The sequence below is a fragment of the Nylanderia fulva genome, unplaced genomic scaffold (assembly GCF_048542155.1).
Source record: "Nylanderia fulva isolate GAGA-0341 unplaced genomic scaffold, ASM4854215v1 Scaffold254, whole genome shotgun sequence".
Lineage (NCBI taxonomy): Eukaryota > Metazoa > Arthropoda > Insecta > Hymenoptera > Formicidae > Nylanderia > Nylanderia fulva.
In genome coordinates, this window is record NW_028190319.1 from 1,733 (window position 1) to 23,479 (window position 21,747).

At 45.4% G+C, this 21,747-nt stretch overlaps 1 protein-coding gene and 1 pseudogene across 1 annotated transcript; one reads left to right on the top strand and one right to left on the bottom strand.

The window, feature by feature from the left end:
- The first annotated feature begins 7,171 nt into the window (after positions 1 to 7,171).
- LOC146722914 (uncharacterized) lies at positions 7,172 to 11,652 on the top strand. Its single transcript, XM_085483523.1, has 2 exons — positions 7,172 to 7,869; positions 11,596 to 11,652. Exons 1-2 carry the CDS (start codon positions 7,228 to 7,230, stop codon positions 11,650 to 11,652), a joined length of 699 nt encoding a protein of 232 aa, XP_085339649.1. The 5' UTR covers positions 7,172 to 7,227.
- A 2,190-nt stretch (positions 11,653 to 13,842) lies between these two features.
- On the bottom strand, positions 13,843 to 17,107 carry LOC146722915 (uncharacterized; annotated as a pseudogene).
- Between the last annotated feature and the right edge of the window lie 4,640 nt (positions 17,108 to 21,747).

Below are 21,747 nucleotides of genomic sequence, written 5' to 3' on the forward strand. Positions count from 1 at the left end.
CCCAAAGGGCCCCCCCTAAGAAAAAATCAAAAATTTACAGGGGCCCCCTACCCCGGGGGCCCCCCCAAAAAACCCCCGAGGCCCCCCTAACAGGGGGGCCGGGTTTTTACCCCCCCACACCCTTGGGGTAAGTGGGGGAACCCCGGCGGGGGTATAAAACCGGGCTCGAGGATAAACCGGGGCACCCCCCCTTTTTCCCGGGGCCCCACCCGGGAAACGGGTTTTTTTTTGTTCCCCGGGGGTTTCCCTGGGTTTTTTGGGGCCCCCCCCCCTTTATGGGGGCCCCAACGGGTTCTCGTTTTTCCCCGGGGTTTCCCTTTTCCCCGGTCTTTCCTGCAAAAAAAAACCGGGGAGGGGTTTTTCTCTAAATTCCCCGGGGGGTTTTTCCCCCGGTTTTTTCCCGGTTTTTCCCCTTTTTACACCGGGGGGGGGGGGTTTTTCTCGTTTTTTCCCCCGGGGGGTTTCCCCGGGGTTTTTCCCCGGCCCTTTTTCCTGCTCCCGGGGGAAAAGGGGGTTTCTCTTGTTACCCCGGGGGTTTTCCCCTTTTCCCGGGGCCTTTTTCCGCTCCCCGGGGCCGGGGGTTTCTCGTTGTTCCCCGGGGTTTTCCCCGTTGGGTTCTTCCTGCCCCCCACCGGGGGGGGGGGTTTTTCTCGCATTACCCCGGGGGTTCCCCCGGGTTTTTTCCGGTTTTTCCCTTTTTAAAAACCCGGGGGGGGGTTCTCTTTTTTCCCGCCTTTTTCCCTTTTTTCCCGGGGTTTTTTCCCCCCCCAAAACACCCCGGGAACGGGTTCTCGTTGTTACGCCGGGTTTCCTTTTTCCGGTTTTTTCCCCTGTAAAACCGCCGGGGGAAACGGGTTTCTTTTTTTTTACCCCGGGTTTTCCCCCGGTTTTTCCGGGGCTTTCCTGCAAATAAACCGGGGGGGGGGGTTTCTCGTCATTAGGGCCGGGGGTTTTCCCTTTTTTCCCGGTTTTTTTCCCCTGCCAAAAGGCTATACCCCCCTTTACCGTATCTCTAATTAAAAACCGGGAAAATTTGTAATCTTTTCCGGACACCGCTACAGGGGTTCCCCCCCTTATTTTGTTTATACCGATATCAAAAATTTTCCCAAATTTTGGGGGTTTATGCCAAAAAACTTTTTTTTTAAACCGAGTAGTAAAAAAAATTTTTTTCTTTTTGGCTTTATCCCCAAAAATCATTTTTTATTGTTTCTTTTGAATAAACCAATTTGTTTTAAGGGGAAAAACATCTAATCCCCCCCCTTCCCCCCCCCAAAAAAAAAAACCGGGAAACCCGGGGGGACCCCTTTTCCCCCCGGCCGGGGGAAATTTTAACCGGGTTTCATGGCCCCGAACAGGGCCCCGCCCAGTGGGGGATCCCGACTCGTTAACCCCACCAGCCCGCGTGGTTAAAAAAATTAAAAAAACCAAAATTTGCTTGGGCCCCAAAAACACGGGAAAGGGCCCCAAAAACTTTAGACGAGGTTTCCCCCGACGCCTCCGCCGATTTGTGGGAAAAACCCCCCCGCTTTTTTGAACTCCCTACCTGTCCCACATAAAAGTCGAAAGGCCACCGGGGGAAACCCCCCAAAACAAAAAACACCACCCCCCCCCAACCGTTGAACCCCGCCAGATTTATGGACCCCGGGTCCAAAATGGGGGTGGACTTCGGGGGAAGGGGCCCCCCCGGCCTTCCTGGGCGTAAGGGAAAACTTGGGCCCGGTCGGCAAAAAACCCCCCACCCCCAGGGTTTGGGAAAAAAACCCAACTCTTAGGGGGGACCCCTGCTGGGGTAGCAACACCCCCGAAAACCAAAAAGCCAGGGGGCCCTTCGCCAAGCTGTCCCCGCAAACCTGCCAAGCGGGAGGGGAGAAAATAAAAGGGGGGATGGGGGGCGTCAACAACGCCCCTAAAGAGTCCTTCCAAAGTACGCCACCGAGGTCCTGACCATAGCGGCGCGCCGGGGGATATTCACCCCTAGACCAACTGGAACAGCTCTACGAAAACATGGATCCGGAGTACCAATTGTACATCCGTCGGGCGGACGTGCTCAGCGTCGGGGATCTGAGCATCCGAGCCACCGAATACGAAGAGGCCGACCGCCGAAGACAGGAACGACGAAGGGACGTGCCGCAAAGCCACACCACGGTTGTAGCTTCCGCGGTCTACAGTCGGGAGGAATGTTGCTGGAGGTGCAAGCAACGAGGACATACACGCCTGCACTGCCAGCGACCTCCGAAGAAATTCTGCTCGAGATGTGGCAAGGACGGGGTCCTCACCCGTGACTGCCACCCCCCGACGGGAAACGGGGTGCGGGCCGGAGACGTCGCGGCCGTCGTCCAGCCCAACTCGGCCTAAAATACAACCCGAGACCGCACCTCCGGATCCAGATCGCCGGACAACATTTGTGGGGCCTCCTCGATTCCGGCTCAGAAATCTCATTCGTAAACGCTGAAACGGCCCGCCGAATCAACCGCACACCGTCTAGCCCAGATCTCAAGGCAGCCCAGATACGCCTGGCCGACGAGACGCAAGTCCCCATTGCCGAGACCATCGAAGCAACGGTCAGGTTTCGAGGAAAATCGTACCGCCACCGCTTCTCCGTACTACCACAACTAGACAACGCCGTACTAATAGGCATAGACCTCTGGGCGAAATTAGGAGTCGAGCTGCGCCCGCCGCCCAGACCTGTCACCGAGACAACAACCAAAGATGGAATCGCGACAGCCAGTATCAGCCCAGGAACTACCAGCGAGGCGCTAAGGCTACAGGCCTTTCTAAATAACGAACTTCCAAAGTTCGAATCGGTCCGCGGCCCGACCGACAAAGCCACACACCAAATTCGGCTAAAACCGGGGCCGCCCATTAAACAACGATATCGGCCCCGTAATCCGGCCATGCAAGCCGTGATCGACCAAGAGGTCCAAAAGATGGAAGCCGAAGGAGTCATCGAGCCCTCCACCAGCGCTTGGAGCTCTCCGATAGTGCTGGCAAAGAAGAAAGACGGGACCTACCGATTTTGTATAGACTTCCGCCGATTAAACGCGGCCTCAGAAAAAGATGCATACCCGCTGCCTCACATTGCCGCCACCTTAGATAAGCTACGAGGCGCACACTATTTGTCCACGTTGGACCTACGCAGCGGGTATTGGCAAGTGCCACTAACTCCGGAGAGCCGCCCCGCAACCGCCTTCACGGTGCCAGGGAGAGGGCTGATGCAGTTCCGCGTCATGCCATTCGGACTGCATTCAGCACCGGCCACCTTCCAACGGCTGCTCGACACCGTGCTAGGACCCGAGTTAGAACCCCACGTCCTCGTCTACTTGGACGACATAGTTGTCGCGTCCCGTACTTTCGAGGAGCACCTAGGCCACTTGGCCGAAGTCTTTCGCCGCCTCCGTGACGCCCGACTCCGCCTCAACCCAGAAAAGTGTCACTTCTGCCGGCCAAGTCTTCGGTACCTCGGACACGTTATCGATCGGCACGGAATCCGGACGGACCCAGAAAAAGTGCGAGCCATTACCGATTGGCCTGCCCCCACGACCCTCCGCAGGGTTCGGCAATTTCTGGGGGTAGCGTCATGGTACCGCCGATTCATCGCTGACTTCTCCACTATCGCCGCCCCTCTCACTCGACTCACTAAAAAGAGAGCGCGCTGGACCTAGGCAAAAGAAGAAGAAACCGCGTTCCGGAAACTAAAACAGGCCTTAACCACCGCACCTGTCCTCGCCTGTCCAGATTTTGCGCGACCATTTCTACTACAAACCGACGCCAGCGCCCACGGGTTAGGGGCCGTATTAACCCAACACCTCGGCGAAGGAGAGCGGGTTATCGCGTACGCCAGCCGGACCCTCAACGCAGCCGAGAAGAATTATAGCGCTACCGAACTAGAGTGCTTGGCTGTCGTGTGGGGTATACGCCGGATGCGGGATTACCTCGAGGGCTACCGATTCACCGTCGTGACCGACCACCAAGCTTTAAAGTGGTTACAACACATCGAGGCCCCCACCGGACGACTAGCCCGCTGGATGTTCGAATTACAACAACATGATTTCGACATCCAGTACCGGCGCGGGACACTTAACCAGGTGGCAGATGCCCTCTCCCGCCTCCCGGAAGCTTTGGCGGTGACCCGGCCGAAATGCCGGTGGTACCACCGTAAACTAGCCGAAGTACGGAGACATCCGACCGATCACCCGGACTATAAAATCCAGGATCAACGATTGTACAGGCATATACTCCACGATCTGGACTTCCGGGAAACACCAGCCGAAGAGCAATGGAAGCAGTGCGTGCCTACAGACCAACGACCCGCCCTGCTTCAGCGAATGCACGACGACCCGGCCGCCGGGCACCTAGGCATTTCCAAAACATTGGCTCGGGTGGCCCAGCTATATTACTGGCCCGGCATGTTTCGGGAAATTGCCCGGTACGTCCGAGGGTGCGCTAATTGTGCGCGGCACAAGGCCAGTCAACAACGACCGGCTGGTCGGATGATGGCCACCTCTGTCCGCGCACCATGGGAACAAGCCGCCGTAGACCTGATCGGTCCCCTGCCTCGATCCACTAGCGGCCATACCTGGCTATTAACCATACAAGACCGGTTCAGTAAGTGGATCGAAATGGTCCCGCTTAGAAAAGCCACCGCCGTAGCCGTAGCCCGAGCACTCACCGACCGCCTGATATACCGGCACGGGTGTCCGGTCGCCCTGGTATCCGATAACGGGACTCAGTTCGTCGCGCAACGCATTAAGGCCTTGCTAGCTTCCTACGGGATACAACATCGGACATCCCCCGTGTACACTCCGCAATGCAATCCGGTAGAGCGAGCGAACCGTACGGTTAAAACAATGATCAGCCAGTACGTAGGCCGGCGGCACAAAGACTGGGACGAGCGAATCCCCGCCTTACAGTTCGCCATCAACACCGCCCGACATGAAGCCACCGGATACACTCCGGCCTACATCCTGCACGGCCGAGAGCTCGCCCGCCCACATCCAGAGGATCGACCAGGAACCGCACCAGCACCAGGACCAAGCACCCGCCAGACTCAGTTGGAGGACGCCTACAAGGTGGTCCGAATCCACCTCGCCCGGGCCTTCCAGCGGCAAGAGAAGCCGTACAACCTGCGGCGACGAGACTGGCGACCGCAGCTGGGCGAACGCGTCTGGAAACGCGACCGCCCCCTGTCCAGCAAGGCCAACGCGTTCAACGCCAAGCTGGCCCCGAAGTACAGCGGACCGATGACTGTCCGGAGGATCGTATCCCCCGTAATTGTTGATCTCAAGGACGCCCGAGGACGATGGCACCGCCACATCCATGTGCAGGACCTCAAGGCGGCATCCGAGGAAGAGGACGAGGAAACCATCGGGGCGTAGGACAGGACCAGCCGCCGTGATTCCTCCAGCGCCATACCGCCCACGCCACTCGGAAGTTCCGAGCCACTTTCCCTACTGGACGGTGGATGGTACGGTTCGACCGTTTCGGCCGATCACGTACGATCCGCCGTCTAGGGAGGGGGTAGTGTAACGGCGTAGCCGTTACTAACGCCTCGCGGGCCGATTACCCGCCCGCCACTTGAGGCTATGGCGCCTAAGGCGCCCCTAAGCACAAAATCATAACTGATACACGGGTCACCCTACCCCAGGGGCGCCCCACTACAACCCCCAGAGGCGCCCCACTACGACGCCGGCGTTACCCCCACCACAGCCTCGAGGTAGAGTGGGGGAACCGCCGGCAGGGTATATAAGCCGGCTCGACGGATGAGCCGGCACCAGTCCTGTTCCGGACCTCCTAGCCAGGCAACGGGCTTCTCGTTGTTACGCCGGGTTTCTCGGTTTCTGGCCTCCTACCTTTAGTATCGGGCAACGGGTTTCTCGTTGTTACGCCGGGTTTCCCGATTTCCGGTCTCTTCCTGCTATACACCGGGTGACGGGTTTCTCGTCATTACGCCGGGTTTCCCGGTTTCCGGTCTCTTCCTGTTACACGCCGGGCAACGGGTTTCTCGTTGTTACGCCGGGTTTCCCGGTTTCCGGTCTCTTCCTGCTACACGCCGGGCAACGGGTTTCTCGTTGTTACGCCGGGTTTCCCGGTTTCCGGTCTCTTCCTGCTACACGCCGGGCAACGGGTTTCTCGTTGTTACGCCGGGTTTCCCGGTTTCCGGTCTCTTCCTGCTATACACCGGGTGACGGGTTTCTCGTCATTACGCCGGGTTTCCCGGTTTCCGGTTTCTTCCTGCCATAGGCTATACGCCTCCGTACACCGTATCTCTAAGTTATACCGGGTAATTTGTAAATCTTTTCCGGACACCGCTACAGGCTATACGCCTCCTTATTTTGTTTATACCGAGTAGTCAATAAGTTTCTCTATTTAGGGCTTTATGCCAACAAACATTTCGTTTATACCGAGTAGTCAATAAGTTTCTCTATTTAGGCTTTATGCCAACAATCATTTTGTTTACTTGTTTCTTTTTGAATAAACCAAAGTATTGTTAATAAGGAATAAGCGAGTCTGAATCTCCCCCTTCCTCCCGAATCCTGGAACCGGCGAGCCGATCCGCGGCGTCGGGAAAGGTGAACCGTTACAATTTTATCTTTTTTTATCTTTTTTTTTATCTTTTTTTCTCATAGCCGTGTATTTTTACCCATGTTTTATATATATATGGTAATATTTACTTAGATACAGAAAATATTTAATCTAGGACGTTATTTACTTAGTTACAAAAAGTTTATAGAAATCAAGATAAGGAATTTTCAAGTATCTTTTCTCGATAGCGATAGAAATTTTATATTTTCTCTGAAGTCAGATTTAAAATTATATCATTTATATTGTTTAAAAAATTTCCCTTCCACATTAATAATTATATCGTTTATATTGTTTAAAAAATTCCCCTCCCACATAATTTTTATTATACTACGCATGCATTTTCTCCCTATCGCTTTATTGTTTAAAAAATTCCCCTTCCACATTAAAAATTATATTATTTATATTGTTTAAAAAATCCTTTCCTCATAATTTTTATTTATCTACGCATACATTTTCTCCCTACCACTTTTCTATTTTATCTTCCTTCTTATAAATTTTCTTGAAAATCTTCGCTCACTCGTCTTTCATCGTCCGGACTTTCAAGTTCGTTAGTAAAAAAGTTTGTTAGTAAAAAATTCTCGATTTTTCGATTTTTCCGTGTCTTTGATTATTATATCTTTGATTTTCTACGCGGTAGCAACTACCATGAACAATCTTAAGAAAATCGAGCAACAACCACGTATCCTGCTGTCAACAACATACGGATTGAATTCATCCTACACGAAGAAAATTCAAGTGGGTCTTATGACGGAAGACAACGTCGAACTGGATTTTCTGCCTGTTGTTAAATTAACATCTCACGGAGCTGTAGGGATTTGCTTCGACATGGAATCGTGGCAAAAATTTCAAGAAAACATGGAAACGATGTCGAGCTACTTAAACGGTGATTATATTAATTTGAGCTCGATCATCTTTAACAAGATAATTGTAAATTTCACTACCGCATATGGTGCTAGAGCCATACTAATAACATATCGTGAAAACGAGCAAGAAGATCTTTCTTCCGAGACTGTGGAGGATACGAACGAAAACGGACCGAAGGCGAAGAAACGTAAAACTTACAACATTGCGATAGTCATGCAGAGAACGACTTTTCAAGGTGTAGAAAATATAGTTGATTGTGTGAACGCTAATTTAAATCGTCTAAATTTTATTTCAACTAATGTCAACGAATGTGCTCGATATTTAATTAACGAAATACAGTTAAATCTTCCTGTCAACGGTAGCATTAATAACAGTATCGTGAAACTCATGATCAGAGGTAACAGTAAGGAAATAGAACGTAATGTACGTACTGTTACGTCTCGTGGGGTCGCGGCTGCGAAAATTTGAATGCAGAGCTCGGCTTTTTCCACGAGACACGATCGCTATTACGGGTACGCAAATCTATGCGATTCTCCCCGGGGATACCCGCGATCTGAGGTTATTCGCGCTGGAACTGAGGTGATCGGATTATTGCGTGGGACCTACCTGTGACTCTACTGTAATAAAGATAGCTTCGTCGATTGCTCTATGCGAAACGTCGTTGGGGTTGCGTAAGTAATCTTCGTACGTAAACTGACAAAGCTCGCACAAATCACCGATTCGCGTGAGGGTAAGTCGGTAGTTGCAGACTCCGCAATTTATTCCGATAGGTGTTCCGCCTATGATTAGAGTATGCTTCCGAATCCTTGTCCAAAGTAATTTCGAGACTCTAGGTAAGGTGGAGTAGCATGAAATGCAGAGAGCTGCCTTAGTCTCAAAATGGATGTACCCGACACCAACTTGGCAATAGAATAAGGGTTCAAACGGTACAAAGAGATTAACTTCTGGAGGAGGAGTTATACCTCTAAGGGTGAGTGGGCACATTTGTGTTTGTTGCGTAATCAAATTGATAATGCGTCATTCGCTCGTAGATCTTCGGTGAACCCGGCAGTTATCGAGAAGTTAGTAGTCGTCGGCAAAACCGTCGGTAATTGTTCAGTAAAACACTGGTAAGGTGCCAGTAAGGTGTCGATAACCCGTTGGTAAAAGAACGTTCGTCGGTATATGGTTGGTAATGTCGGTATAAGAACGTATGTTGGTATATAGTTGGTAATGTCGGTAAAAGAACGTATGTCGGTATATTGTCAATAACGTCGGTAAAAGAACGTATGTCGGTATATCGTCGGTAATGTTGGTAAATCGAAAGTGTTCTCAATTGATTATTGTTTAAATGACTACTTTGTTGTACGGATTTACGAAGTTATTTCTTGAGACACAAGATTTTTAAGAGATTGAACTATTTGCGTTTTTCCGTGTTAGAATTCCGAGGGTGGCACCGCATGTGGTGGTTGACCCTAGTTTTATAGCCCGACCTTTTTTTTATAGCTTCCGCAGTGACGATGGAAAAGAGGAAAAATGCGTCGGAGATTTTTCTAGAATGTTCCCTTCCACGTGGTAGAAGCGTCTCTGAATTTGCTAACACGCGCGATTCCTTAGGTTAACGTGAATTTCACTTACCTTTAGTAGCACTTTCTTGATCGTGTCGGCTCGTACTTGGAGGTAGTGCGTGCGGCGAGGGTCGTTCACTGGGATGTTTGGCGGCGGCAGGCGTCGTGGTTGGAACGTTATTGGTATGCACTTCCACTGTAGGAGTTCGTCGTTGTTATTATTTTTAATGTTGAAAATGTCCTCGTATTCAGGATCGGCCTGATACTCCACTCCGAGAAATTGAGAATATTCCTCGGTCGCTGATTCACGATAGAGTCGGTTTAGTTTTCGTAGTTGATTCTTCCTTCCCGCGCGTCGCGTCTTAGGCATATTGAATTTGATGCATCCTCTGAATGATTACTCAAATAAGGAGGGTTGATATGCGGCGGACCTCACTATCAATTCTTTATTTTGGCAAATGCTGAGAATGTTAATTCTAACTGTGATGAGCGGTGGTCCGCTCCAAAACAGTTTAAATTATTCTGAATTCAAACGCCGTATGACAGATTTAAACGCTATCGTATTTTATCACGGGAGTGGAAGTTTTGAAGAGTACTGAACACTAGTTTTCACACATGAATACACTGATTTATTCGTATAGTAGTACAGGATTTGAAACTAGAACTTAGAATTTAGACTTAGACTTAGAATTTAGATTTTAGAGTTAGGATATTATACTTAGAGTTAGAATTTTAGAATTAGAGTTAGAATTTGGACTCAGAGTTAGAATTTAGAAGTGCGACTGTACTGTTCGGTGTCGCGCAGAGAACTGACGAAATTCGGGACTGCTCTGAGGTCCTTCGTTTCGGCGGCTCGGGCCTGCGGCGGCCTGGAGAGGGGGAACTCTCCGGAGTAGGGGCTCTCACCGTGGTGGGAGACCCTTAGGCGCTACGAAGCGCCACGTTTAGTTTCTAGGCGGAGTTAAGCGTCATGGCCGGCTTTGGCGCGCTTTTCAAATGATGTTTGATAGTTTTAGGATTTATTTCTTATAGATGGAAAAAAATTTACATACCCGGACATAGTAATGAAGCCGGACGTGACAGTACCCAACTGAAAGATTTAACATTTCTTGATGTATACTTTGAGATAACATTTTTAGAAATAATTTCACTTTATTTCGAACAAATTGTACATACAATTATATCAAAACGTAAATTTTAATAATTATTTGACGAATATTTTCTTGAAATGTTTGTGAATAATTTTGTTCTGTAAAAATATTTTAAATATAAATCATATTTGTACTTTTAAAACCATTGTTCAATTTTCTTTCACTTCCTCTTTCCAGAAATTTCCTCAACATCCATGTTTCTGTCTACCTTCATTAAGCAGCGAGTTATTTTAAAATAAAATTTTATCTGACATCTTTTCAACAATAAGCATTCTTTCTAATCTACGATGATGCATTATTTTTTTATCGTGACACAAGTCGGAATGCTCGCCAGTACAAATATTTGCGTGTTCTTTTTTTATTACCCTACGGCATTGTCAGTTACTACCTGCCACCGATCCCCGGTCGACCGCATGACGCTTTTCTTGGTCAAAATGTTTTTACCCCACCCCGTCTAATATCGACCATTTGATTCGACGAGCTATCCTTGCCATACGTATACCCGAACTGTTTTTAGCCCATCCCGTCCAATATCGACCATTTGATTCGACGAGCTATCCTTGCCATACGTATACCCGAACCCCCATACCGTACCCTACGCAACTTTAGCTTAAATACCTCATCTAATCCTTAGACTAGTAAGATTTCGTTTAGCTCAACATACTAGGACCCTGCTCGGAAACACGAAGGCCCCAGGTTCAAATCCAGAGGAAATCAGAAAAAATAAAAAAAATTCTTATCCCCACCTTTCGGGGCCAGTCGCCATTTTTTTTTCCCCAACACCCTCTCCCCCTACACCCACACTCGGAAAAACCAGACGCCGGTGGTGGGGGAAAGATAAGATAAGACACGGCGCCAGACGGGTCGGTGGTGGGGGTTTGTTTTGACGGGCCATAGTGCCCACTATACTACTACTAATATTCCAAAAGAATTGGTTTTACGCGTTATTGAGAAACGATGAAGTGACATTTCTCAAAATACGAATTTTAGTCTTGCTCAGTTCTTATATGCCGTCGACTTTATTCTAGATTCTACTAGTTTTAGCTTTAATGAATAATATTACAAACAAATCTTTGGTAGTCCCATAGGATCTCCTCTCTCACCCATCTTGGCAGACATGGTGATGGATGATTTCGAAACACATTGTTTAAGTCAACTTAGTTTCAATGTTCCGACTTATTATAGATATGTTGACAATATTTTCGCTATTATTCCAAAGACAAGAATCCACGAAATAATTAATATCTTTAGTAATTATCACCACCGTTTAACCTTTACATATGAGACGGAATCAGACGGATGTATTAATTTTTTGAATACAACGATCTCTCGGTCAAATGGAAAGCTTGTAACAAATTGGTACAGGAAGAACACGTGTTCGAACAGATATATGAATTTCTTTTCCAATCACCCTTTTAAATATAAAATGAACACAATTTTTAATCTTGTAGATCACGAGAGTCTCTTATCAAATGACCAGTTTCACGACGAGAATATTAATATCGTGAAACAGATTTTATTTAATAACTGCTTTCCTAAACATGCAATTGAATTGTTGGGTTAATAAAAGGATTAATTATTTAAAACACAGAAACATGAATGAATCAAGTAATGAGCGAAATATTGTTGATAAATCTCCTTTCATTTCACTATCCTATGTTAATAGCTTAAGCGATATCGATCGAATTTTTAAAAATATTGGATTTAATGTTGTTCATAATATTCCTAAAAAACCAAACCATTTAATTACACTCGGTAAGGATAGACTGCCTACAGATAAAAAGATTGAAGTAGTTTACAAAATTAATTGTAATGATTGCAACGTGTCATACATCGGACAAACAAAGAGACATCTATGTACACGTGTAAAGGAACATTTCAGCAACATCAAAATGCATTCGAGTAATTTATCAGTTATCAGTAAACATAAAATTAAATTCGATCACGATTTTGACTGGACTTCGCCGGTTATTTTGCACAGTGAAAAACACGTAAAAAAAAGAAATTGCTGAAATATTTTTTATTAAGAAAAATAAAAACGCTATTAATTTACAAAAGGATACCGACAATCTAAGTAATATCTACGACAAAATAATAAAGGTCGTTTAGTCTCTCATAACTCGTCTAAGAGTCTTGACGTGTTGTCAAACCGACACTATATTTGTTCTTGACATCTTAAATTATAATTTTATTTTTATTTTCACAAGTATGTTTCGCTTCTTTTTATTATTTTGTAATATTGTTAAGTAAAGTAGTTTTTTTATTGTATTAATCTCTGTACTGTATTTCTTCTCTATGTATATCTAGATCACTTGATAAGGACTCAAAGAAGGGTCAAAACGTTGTGATTTAATAAATAATATTTGCCAGTACGGTCGAGAGAAGAGTCTTACCTTTTTTTTAAAAGAGAATAGCTGATCAAACATTTTCGTGCGTGCACATACGAAAATGTTTGACAAGCTATTTTCTTACTAGGCTTTCAAATTAATATCTAAACATTTACTTATATTCCTTCATTCAATTCCAAGTTTGTGCAGGTCTTATTTTGTATGTAAATAGTATGTGGGCCACTATAGTGAGTCAAAACAAACCCCCATTCCTCGGCCGGCCCCCTGCTGTGCCAGACGGTTTTTTATGGTGACCTCTGCTGTGCCAGACGATTTTTTATGATGTGCCAAATAATGGCACCTGCTGTGAGGGTCGGTGACCCAGTTACAGGTGTCAAAACTCAGTCCGGACACGTGGTCTTGCTGTGACAGGTGTCAAAACTCAGACCGGACACGTGGTCCTGACGTCTGAGGGGGCGTGGCTAGACAGAATTTTTCGTTCGGAGATTGGTCTATTTTTAATCGGGGGTATTAGTCTTTGGCGTCTGATAGGCTCTAACTATACTTGCCGGCACTCTGATTGGGTGATTTTTATTTTGGAAGGGTAGAGGGAGAGTAGGTGGGTTTTGGAAAAAGCCGACAAAATGGCGAGTCGTGGTATACCGAAACCACGTGGAGGGCGACTATGCAACTCGCTCTTCGAACTCTCTTACGCGATAGAGAAGAAGGGTCGTCGGAGTGACAGCGATGAAAAAGATTAGCAAAAAAAAATACAAACTCGCACTGCTAGCTTACTAGGCGTAACAAATGAAACAAAGAAAACAAGATAAACAAAAATTACAAACGCCTCTAACGTCTGACCGCGATTTCGCTTGCTGAATACGCGATATCGAGTGCTAAAAAAATAAAATAAAATTATTTTCGATATACAAGGACAGGATAGAGAAAAAAATATATTGAACAATTTAAAGTAAAAGAGATCGAATTTTTATTTCGCTATGAGGTAAAGGATAAAGAATGTAGAAAAAATATAAAATATTAAGTAAAAAGTTTCACACAAAGTTTATTATTATTACTAATTCTTCATATAAATGGATGTTACATAAAAGTTAAAAGCGTTACATAGAAATATGTTATTAAAAAATTATTGAATTGAATATAATATTAAAATTAGAAATTACGTTTTTATTTTAGCGGAAAAAAAATTTTTTTAAATAAATGTACGATTAATCTGTCGTTGCGTGTACAATTTTCGGTAAAAAGAGTAAGAAATTGATTAAGATCGTATCCGATAGACATAAAATAAAAAAATACACAACTATAATGTTCGCAAGTTTGTGAAAAAAGGCTTTGTAATTGACGGGTATTCCATCAATGGATGACGGAGTTTCGTTGAAGTTGAAGGAGAAATCTTGGTTCCAGAGGAGCTAGTCCGTAGCTATCAAAGTAGGTGCCTGTTCCATGTTCGTCGAGGAAGAAGACGACCCAGTGTTCACCAGGTCTATTATGATCGTCTGTATTAGCGACGATAGTCGTCGACCTCGTCCACACCCTCGGAACTCTGTCGGCGGAATAAACTCCCGCATGCTTGACATTGATATGACGCAATGCCCGTAGAATTTCGCAAGTGTTCATTTTTTTGACGTGAAGATGAACGCACGGATCCTGATATTATTTGAATAACTTCAGTTTTTACTTCTCCCGCTGTAACGTTTCTGTACGACGACGATTTGCGCTCCGTAAATCTTTCTTCTTCTTCTTCTTCTTCATTTTTTTCTTTCTCAATTGACTACTCGACGTTTGACAAATCTTTTGTTTCTGTTATACTATCCGCTCGAGTTTTTATATTATGAATTAGAACAGGGTTATCATTTACGCTGCTAACAAAGTAATTTTTACCGTAGTGTTACGTCTCGTGGGGTCCCGGCTGCGAAAATTTGAATGCAGAGCTCGGCTTTTTCCACGAGACACGATCGCTATTACGGGTACGCGAATCTATGCGATTCTCCCCGGGGATACCCGCGATCTGAGGTTATTCGCGCTGGAACTGAGGTGATCGGATTATTGCGTGGGACCTACCTGTGACTCTACTGTAATAAAGATAGCTTCGTCGATTGCTCTATGCGAAACGTCGTTGGGGTTGCGTAAGTAATCTTCGTACGTAAACTGACAAAGCTCGCACAAATCACCGATTCGCGTGAGGGTAAGTCGGAAGTTGCAGACTCCGCAATTTATTCCGATAGGTGTTCCGCCTATGATTAGAGTATGCTTCCGAATCCTTGTCCAAAGTAATTTCGAGACTCTAGGTAAGGTGGAGTAGCATGAAATGCAGAGAGCTGCCTTAGTCTCAAAATGGATGTACCCGACACCAACTTGGCAATAGAATAAGGGTTCAAACGGTACAAAGAGATTAACTTCTGGAGGAGGAGTTATACTTCTAAGGGTGAGTGGGCACATTTGTGCGTAATTGAATTGATAATGCGTCATTCGCTCGTAGATCTTCGGTGAACCCGGCAGTTATCGAGAAGTTAGTAGTCGTCGGCAAAACCGTCGGTAATTGTTCAGTAAAACACTGGTAAGGTGCCAGTAAGGTGTCGATAACCCGTTGGTAAAAGAACGTATGTCGGTATATCTTCGGTAATGTCGGTAAAAGAACGTATGTTGGTATATTGTCGATAACGTCGGTAAAAGAACGTATGGCGGTATATCGTCGGTAATGTTGGTAAATCGAAAGTGTTCTCAATTGATTATTGTTTAAATGACTACTTTGTTGTACGGATTTACGAAGTTATTTCTTGAGACACAAGATTTTTAAGAGATTGAACTATTTGCGTTTTTCCGTGTTAGAATTCCGAGGGTGGCACCGCATGTGGTGGTCGACCCTAGTTTTATAGCCCGACCTTTTTTTTATAGCTTCCGCAGTGACGATGGAAAAGAGGAAAAATGCGTCGGAGATTTTTCTAGAATGTTCTCTTCCACGTGGTAGAAGCGTCTCTGAATTTGCTAACACGCGCGATTCCTTAGGTTAACGTGAATTTCACTTACCTTTAGTAGCACTTTCTTGATCGTGTCGGCTCGTACTTGAAGGTAGTGCGTGCGGCGAGGGTCGTTCACTGGGATGTTTGGCGGCGGCAGGCGTCGTGGTTGGAACGTTATTGGTATGCACTTCCACTGTAGGAGTTCGTCGTTGTTATTATTTTTAATGTTGAAAATGTTCTCGTATTCAGGATCGGCCTGATATTCCACTCCGAGGAATTGAGAATATTCCTCGGTCGCTGATTCGCGATAAAGTCGGTTTAGTTTTCGTAATTGATTCTTCCTTCCTGCGCGTCGGGTCTTAGGCATATTGAATTTGATGCATCCTCTGAATGATTACTCAAATAAGGAGGGTTGATATGCGGCGGACCTCACTATCAATTCCTTATTTTGGCAAATGCTGAGAATGTTAATTCTGACTGTGATGAGCGGTGGTCCGCTCCAAACACAGTTTGAATTATTCTGAATTCAAACGCCGTATGACAAATTTAAACGCTATCGTATTTTATCACGGGAGTGGAAGTTTTGAAGAATACTGAACACTAGTTTTCACACATGAATACACTGATTTATTCGTATAGTAGTACAAAATTCGAGACTAAAACTTAGAATTAGAATTTAGATTTAGACTTAGAATTTAGAGTTAGAATATTATACTTAGAGTTAGAATTTTAGAATTAGAGTTAGGATTTAGAATTTGGACTTAGAGTTAGAATTTAGGAGTGCGATTATACTGTTCGGTGTCGCGCAGAGAACTGCCAAAATTCGGGACTGCTCTGAGGTCCTTCGTTTCGGCGGCTCGGGCCTGCGGCGGCCTGGAGAGGGGGAACTCTCCGGAGTAGGGGCTCTCACCGTGGTGGGAGATCCTTAGGCGCTACGAAGCGCCACGCTTAGTTTCTAGGCGGAGTTAAGCGTCATGGCCGGCTTTGGCGCGCTTTTCAAATAGCGTTTAAGGAACTTGGAGTAAACGAAAAAATTTATACGGCCGGACGTGACAGTAGCAGGTTTTCTCGCTTACGTGTCCGCTGTCGTCGTTGTCGTTGTCATTGATCAATTGAAAATTTTCGAGAGAACTACAACTAGTGGGTTGGCTAACACTGAGAATATCACTGCTGCCGCTATTATTTTGCTCCACTAGCCAGCGCTTTAATTTGTAAGCGTTATGTAATGCGCAATGAAAAATTGTTTGAAATCCATGATGCGTACAATATTGTCCGTACTTTCCCTCCGCCGTTAGATTTTTGAATGCTGGAGAGATATCTTCTAATTTATATATTTTTCTGGAAAGTAGATTCCGTAAGTAATATGCTTTTTTGCTGCCTCTGACGTATATGTGCCTCGAGTATCTTATAATTTCTCGTAAACGCAACGTAAAATATTTTGAATTTGCGTCGCCGTTGAACCATTCGATACCATGGTGATTTCGCGTGAGCCATGTGTTTTGCCGCTTTACTTTTTCGGGTAAATCTCCAAACGGATACGGAGCCATTATAATCTAATGGTCGACGATCGCTGCGTCAATCGCGACAACCGCGATTTCCTTAGGTAGAAACTTCTCGTCCGCATCGCGGAAACCTTGTATGTCAATGACTATATCCATGATGAAAAATTTCTACGCTTTTTGTAGGCGAGGTTTAAGCTTTTCACGAACCGTCAACGTGCGTGTCTCGAAGGAAACTGCCTATTTTTTTTCGTAACATGGTAAGATTTTCTTCTCGTAAAACTCGTCGACGAATGAAAGTGGAAGAGAAGGGAAGGGGTAAAAAAAATACAGAAAAGTTTGAATAGGCTACACGCTGTGACGTGAGGGTTGTAAATGCGGTGAAAAAAATTTTAACCAAAAAATCGACGATGACTTGACGCGACGAGTCGATTTCAATTACATTATCAAATTCGCTGTAAACAATGCAGTTAATTGTTTTGGTAAGTAGCTTTTCGAATCGTACTTCTAATCGTAAATTGCCATGTCTCACGAGATTCCAATGCCCGGCGCAATTGGCAGACAAATCGGGTGTGAGATCAAAAGCGAGAAGCGTGTATCCCTTGGAATAATCGTCTCTACTTATAGAATTTCCCTCATTCAAGAAATGGATACCCGTTCCCGCGAAGAGTGTTTGATAAGCATCAACGTAAAGCGGTTCTTCCGACGAGAAAATCGGTTGTAATGGCCTACTGGGAATTTGCATATTGTCGATGTACAGAGAGAAGAAACTTATACCGTAATTTTTAGAATTAAACAGATTTAATTTTTTATCTCCATTAAATGCTTTATTATTAACGAATCCTACTATTATTCGTTTCGATAATTGGCCTGGTATTACATTATCTAATGATTCACCCGCAACGCCGCTATGAATCGTGAATAACTCGACTCTCGTAAGCGGATACTTGGCCGTAACTTTACTCATGTCACGTCCGGCCGTATAAATTTTTTCGTTTACTCCAAGTTCCTTAAACGCTATTTGAAAAGCGCGCCAAAGCCGGCCATGACGCTTAACTCCGCCTAGAAACTAAGCGTGGCGCTTCGTAGCGCCTAAGGATCTCCCACCACGGTGAGAGCCCCTACTCCGGAGAGTTCCCCCTCTCCAGGCCGCCGCAGGCCCGAGCCGCCGAAACGAAGGACCTCAGAGCAGTCCCGAATTTCGGCAGTTCTCTGCGCGACACCGAACAGTACAGTCGCACTCCTAAATTCTAACTCTAAGTCCAAATTCTAAATCCTAACTCTAATTCTAAAATTCTAACTCTAAGTATAATATTCTAACTCTAAATTCTAAGTCTAAATCTAAATTCTAATTCTAAGTTTTAGTCTCGAATTTTGTACTACTATACGAATAAATCAGTGTATTCATGTGTGAAAACTAGTGTTCAGTATTCTTCAAAACTTCCACTCCCGTGATAAAATACGATAGCGTTTAAATTTGTCATACGGCGTTTGAATTCAGAATAATTCAAACTGTGTTTGGAGCGGACCACCGCTCATCACAGTCAGAATTAACATTCTCAGCATTTGCCAAAATAAGGAATTGAGTGAGGTCCGCCGCATATCAACCCTCCTTATTTGAGTAATCATTCAGAGGATGCATCAAATTCAATATGCCTAAGACCCGACGCGCAGGAAGGAAGAATCAATTACGAAAACTAAACCGACTTTATCGCGAATCAGCGACCGAGGAATATTCTCAATTCCTCGGAGTGGAATATCAGGCCGATCCTGAATACGAGAACATTTTCAACATTAAAAATAATAACAACGACGAACTCCTACAGTGGAAGTGCATACCAATAACGTTCCAACCACGACGCCTGCCGCCGCCAAACATCCCAGTGAACGACCCTCGCCGCACGCACTACCCTCCAAGTACGAGCCGACACGATCAAGAAAGTGCTACTAAAGGTAAGTGAAATTCACGTTAACCTAAGGAATCGCGCGTGTTAGCAAATTCAGAGACGCTTCTACCACGTGGAAGAGAACATTCTAGAAAAATCTCCGACGCATTTTTCCTCTTTTCCATCGTCACTGCGGAAGCTATAAAAAAAAGGTCGGGCTATAAAACTAGGATCGACCACCACATGCGGTGCCACCCTCGGAATTCTAACACGGAAAAACGCAAATAGATCAATCTCTTAAAAATCTTGTGTCTCAAGAAATAACTTCGTAAATCCGTACAACAAAGTAGTCATTTAAACAATAATCAATTGAGAACACTTTCGATTTACCAACATTACCGACGATATACCGACATACGTTCTTTTACCGACGTTATCGACAATATACCAACATACGTTCTTTTACCGACATTACCGACGATATACCGACATACGTTCTTTTACCAACGGGTTATCGACACCTTACTGGCACCTTACCAGTGTTTTACTGAACAATTACCGACGGTTTTGCCGACGACTACTAACTTCTCGATAACTGCCGGATTCACCGAAGATCTACGAGCGAATGACGCATTATCAATTCGATTACGCACAAATGTGCCCACTCACCCTTAGAGGTATAACTCCTCCTTCAAAAGTTAATCTCTTTGTACCGTTTGAACCCTTATTCTATTGCCAAGTTGGTGTCGGGTACATCCATTTTGAGACTAAGGCAGCTCTCTGCATTTCATGCTACTCCACCTTACCTAGAGTCTCGAAATTACTTTGGACAAGGATTCGGAAGCATACTCTAATCATAGGCGGAACACCTATCGGAATAAATTGCGGAGTCTGCAACTTCCGACTTACCCTCACGCGAATCGGTGATTTGTGCGAGCTTTGTCAGATTACGTACGAAGATTACTTACGCAACCCCAACGACGTTTCGCATAGAGCAATCGACGAAGCTATCTTTATTACAGTAGAGTCACAGGTAGGTCCCACGCAATAATCCGATCACCTCAGTTCCAGCGCGAATAACCTCAGATCGCGGGTATCCCCGGGGAGAATCGCATAGATTCGCGTACCCGTAATAGCGATCGTGTCTCGTGGAAAAAGCCGAGCTCTGCATTCAAATTTTCGCAGCCGGGACCCCACGAGACGTAACAAAATTTGGTGACAGCGGTGGGATACGAGTTAATATTTGCGATGGAAACACGAGGGAAATCGGGTACGAAAAAGCTCACTGAAGTAGAAATAGACGAACTTCCCCAATTCATGCCAAAAGGGGCCGGTTCGCGAAAATCCAGATCTCAAAAGCAGAAAGAAAAAAAAAATTCGAACCGAAAAAGGGTCGGAAGAAACCTCGAAAAAATCCCAAACCCCGGAGAAAAAAACGGGGATGGAAAAAAAAAATTTGAATCCCTCACAAAGGTAGAACCCAAAAAACCCCCACTTAACGATCAATGCTAAAAAAAAAGAAATTTCCCAGGGAAAAAAACCCCGCGGGGGGAACCTACCTACGCAATATATTCCCCCCAACCCGGGAGCTTTTCGACGAACAGGGTTCCCGCTTCCAACCGGAACCCCTTATTGTCCAAGGGGTTTTGGGGGAAACACTTAGATTCCCCCCCTTGACTAAAAAATCCCCCCCTCTCAATTTTAAAAAGATTAAAGCGCTAAAAAATATTCCCCCCTCGTCCCAGCGAAAACCCAAACCCCCCCTTTTATAAAAACCGGGCGAGCTGTAGCGCCGTAAAAAACGAAGAGTGCGAAAAAGATAAACAAATTTCCGACCTCCGAAGGAGCCTTTGGGTCCCCCAAAAAAATGACCGATCGGGGGAGCACACAATTTTTCCTTAAACCAAAAGAGGCATACCTTTATTTTATTAGCGCGGGGAAAAAAAAACTTGCATTCTTCTATAACGGACCGGAAAAGCCGAGCGAAATGCTTCCGTCGGATCAGTAAACGAAACGAAAACCTTTAAAGCAACTTCTGCGGGGTTCACTGCCTATGGAAAAATTTAGACAAGAAAAACTATCGGACCCCTTTTTAGCTTTTTCACCGTCAAAATTCTCGCGAAAAAAATCGGAACTAGACAATGAAAGATTCGAAACCCGCGCCGTTTAGAACGAACGTATATCCGAAGAAAAACCTTTAGCCCACTCGAGCCCATAAAAAAAACCGGGAAAGATCCCTAACAACAGATGGGTCGAGCCCATACTCGCCCCGCGTCGAACAAACAGGCACGTAACGCGCGTTTCCAAAAACCTATAATAGTACAAAGTCACAAGACCGACAACACTTCAGAAAAAGGAAAAAACGCCAACCGAGGGGGCCCGGGCGAAAAAAAAAGAAGAACCGAAAAAAAACTGAGGTACGTAAAAATCGGGCAGAAATGAGGATGCCGGAAAAGGGGAATACAATAACTCATAGGGGAAAATCCCCCCCCCCCTCGAGGCCCGGGGCGAGGGTCGAGCGGGGGGCGTTCGGGGGAAAACGTCCAAACAAAAAAATAACCGGGGGAAACCCTGGGGAAACCAGAAGCCATGCTAAATCCGAAAGTTTTTTTGCACGCGCCCAGTTTCCCTTGCCCGGACGGTTTTTGACGCAACAGAATTTTATGATGAAAATGGCGGGACCCCCTTGGTTTTTAAAAAAAAGGCCAAAAATAACCCCGTTTCGTTATCAAAAGCAAATTTTTTTTTTAAATTTTAAATATTAAAATAGGGAAAAAAAAGGCCCCAAAACGCGGAGACAGGCGTTTCTAAAAAGAAACAAAAAATTTTTTTGTTGAATTAAATACCTGTGCAAAGGCCCAAATTTTTACTTTGGGCACGGCCCAAGAATAAAAAGGAATAATCTCTTTCAAG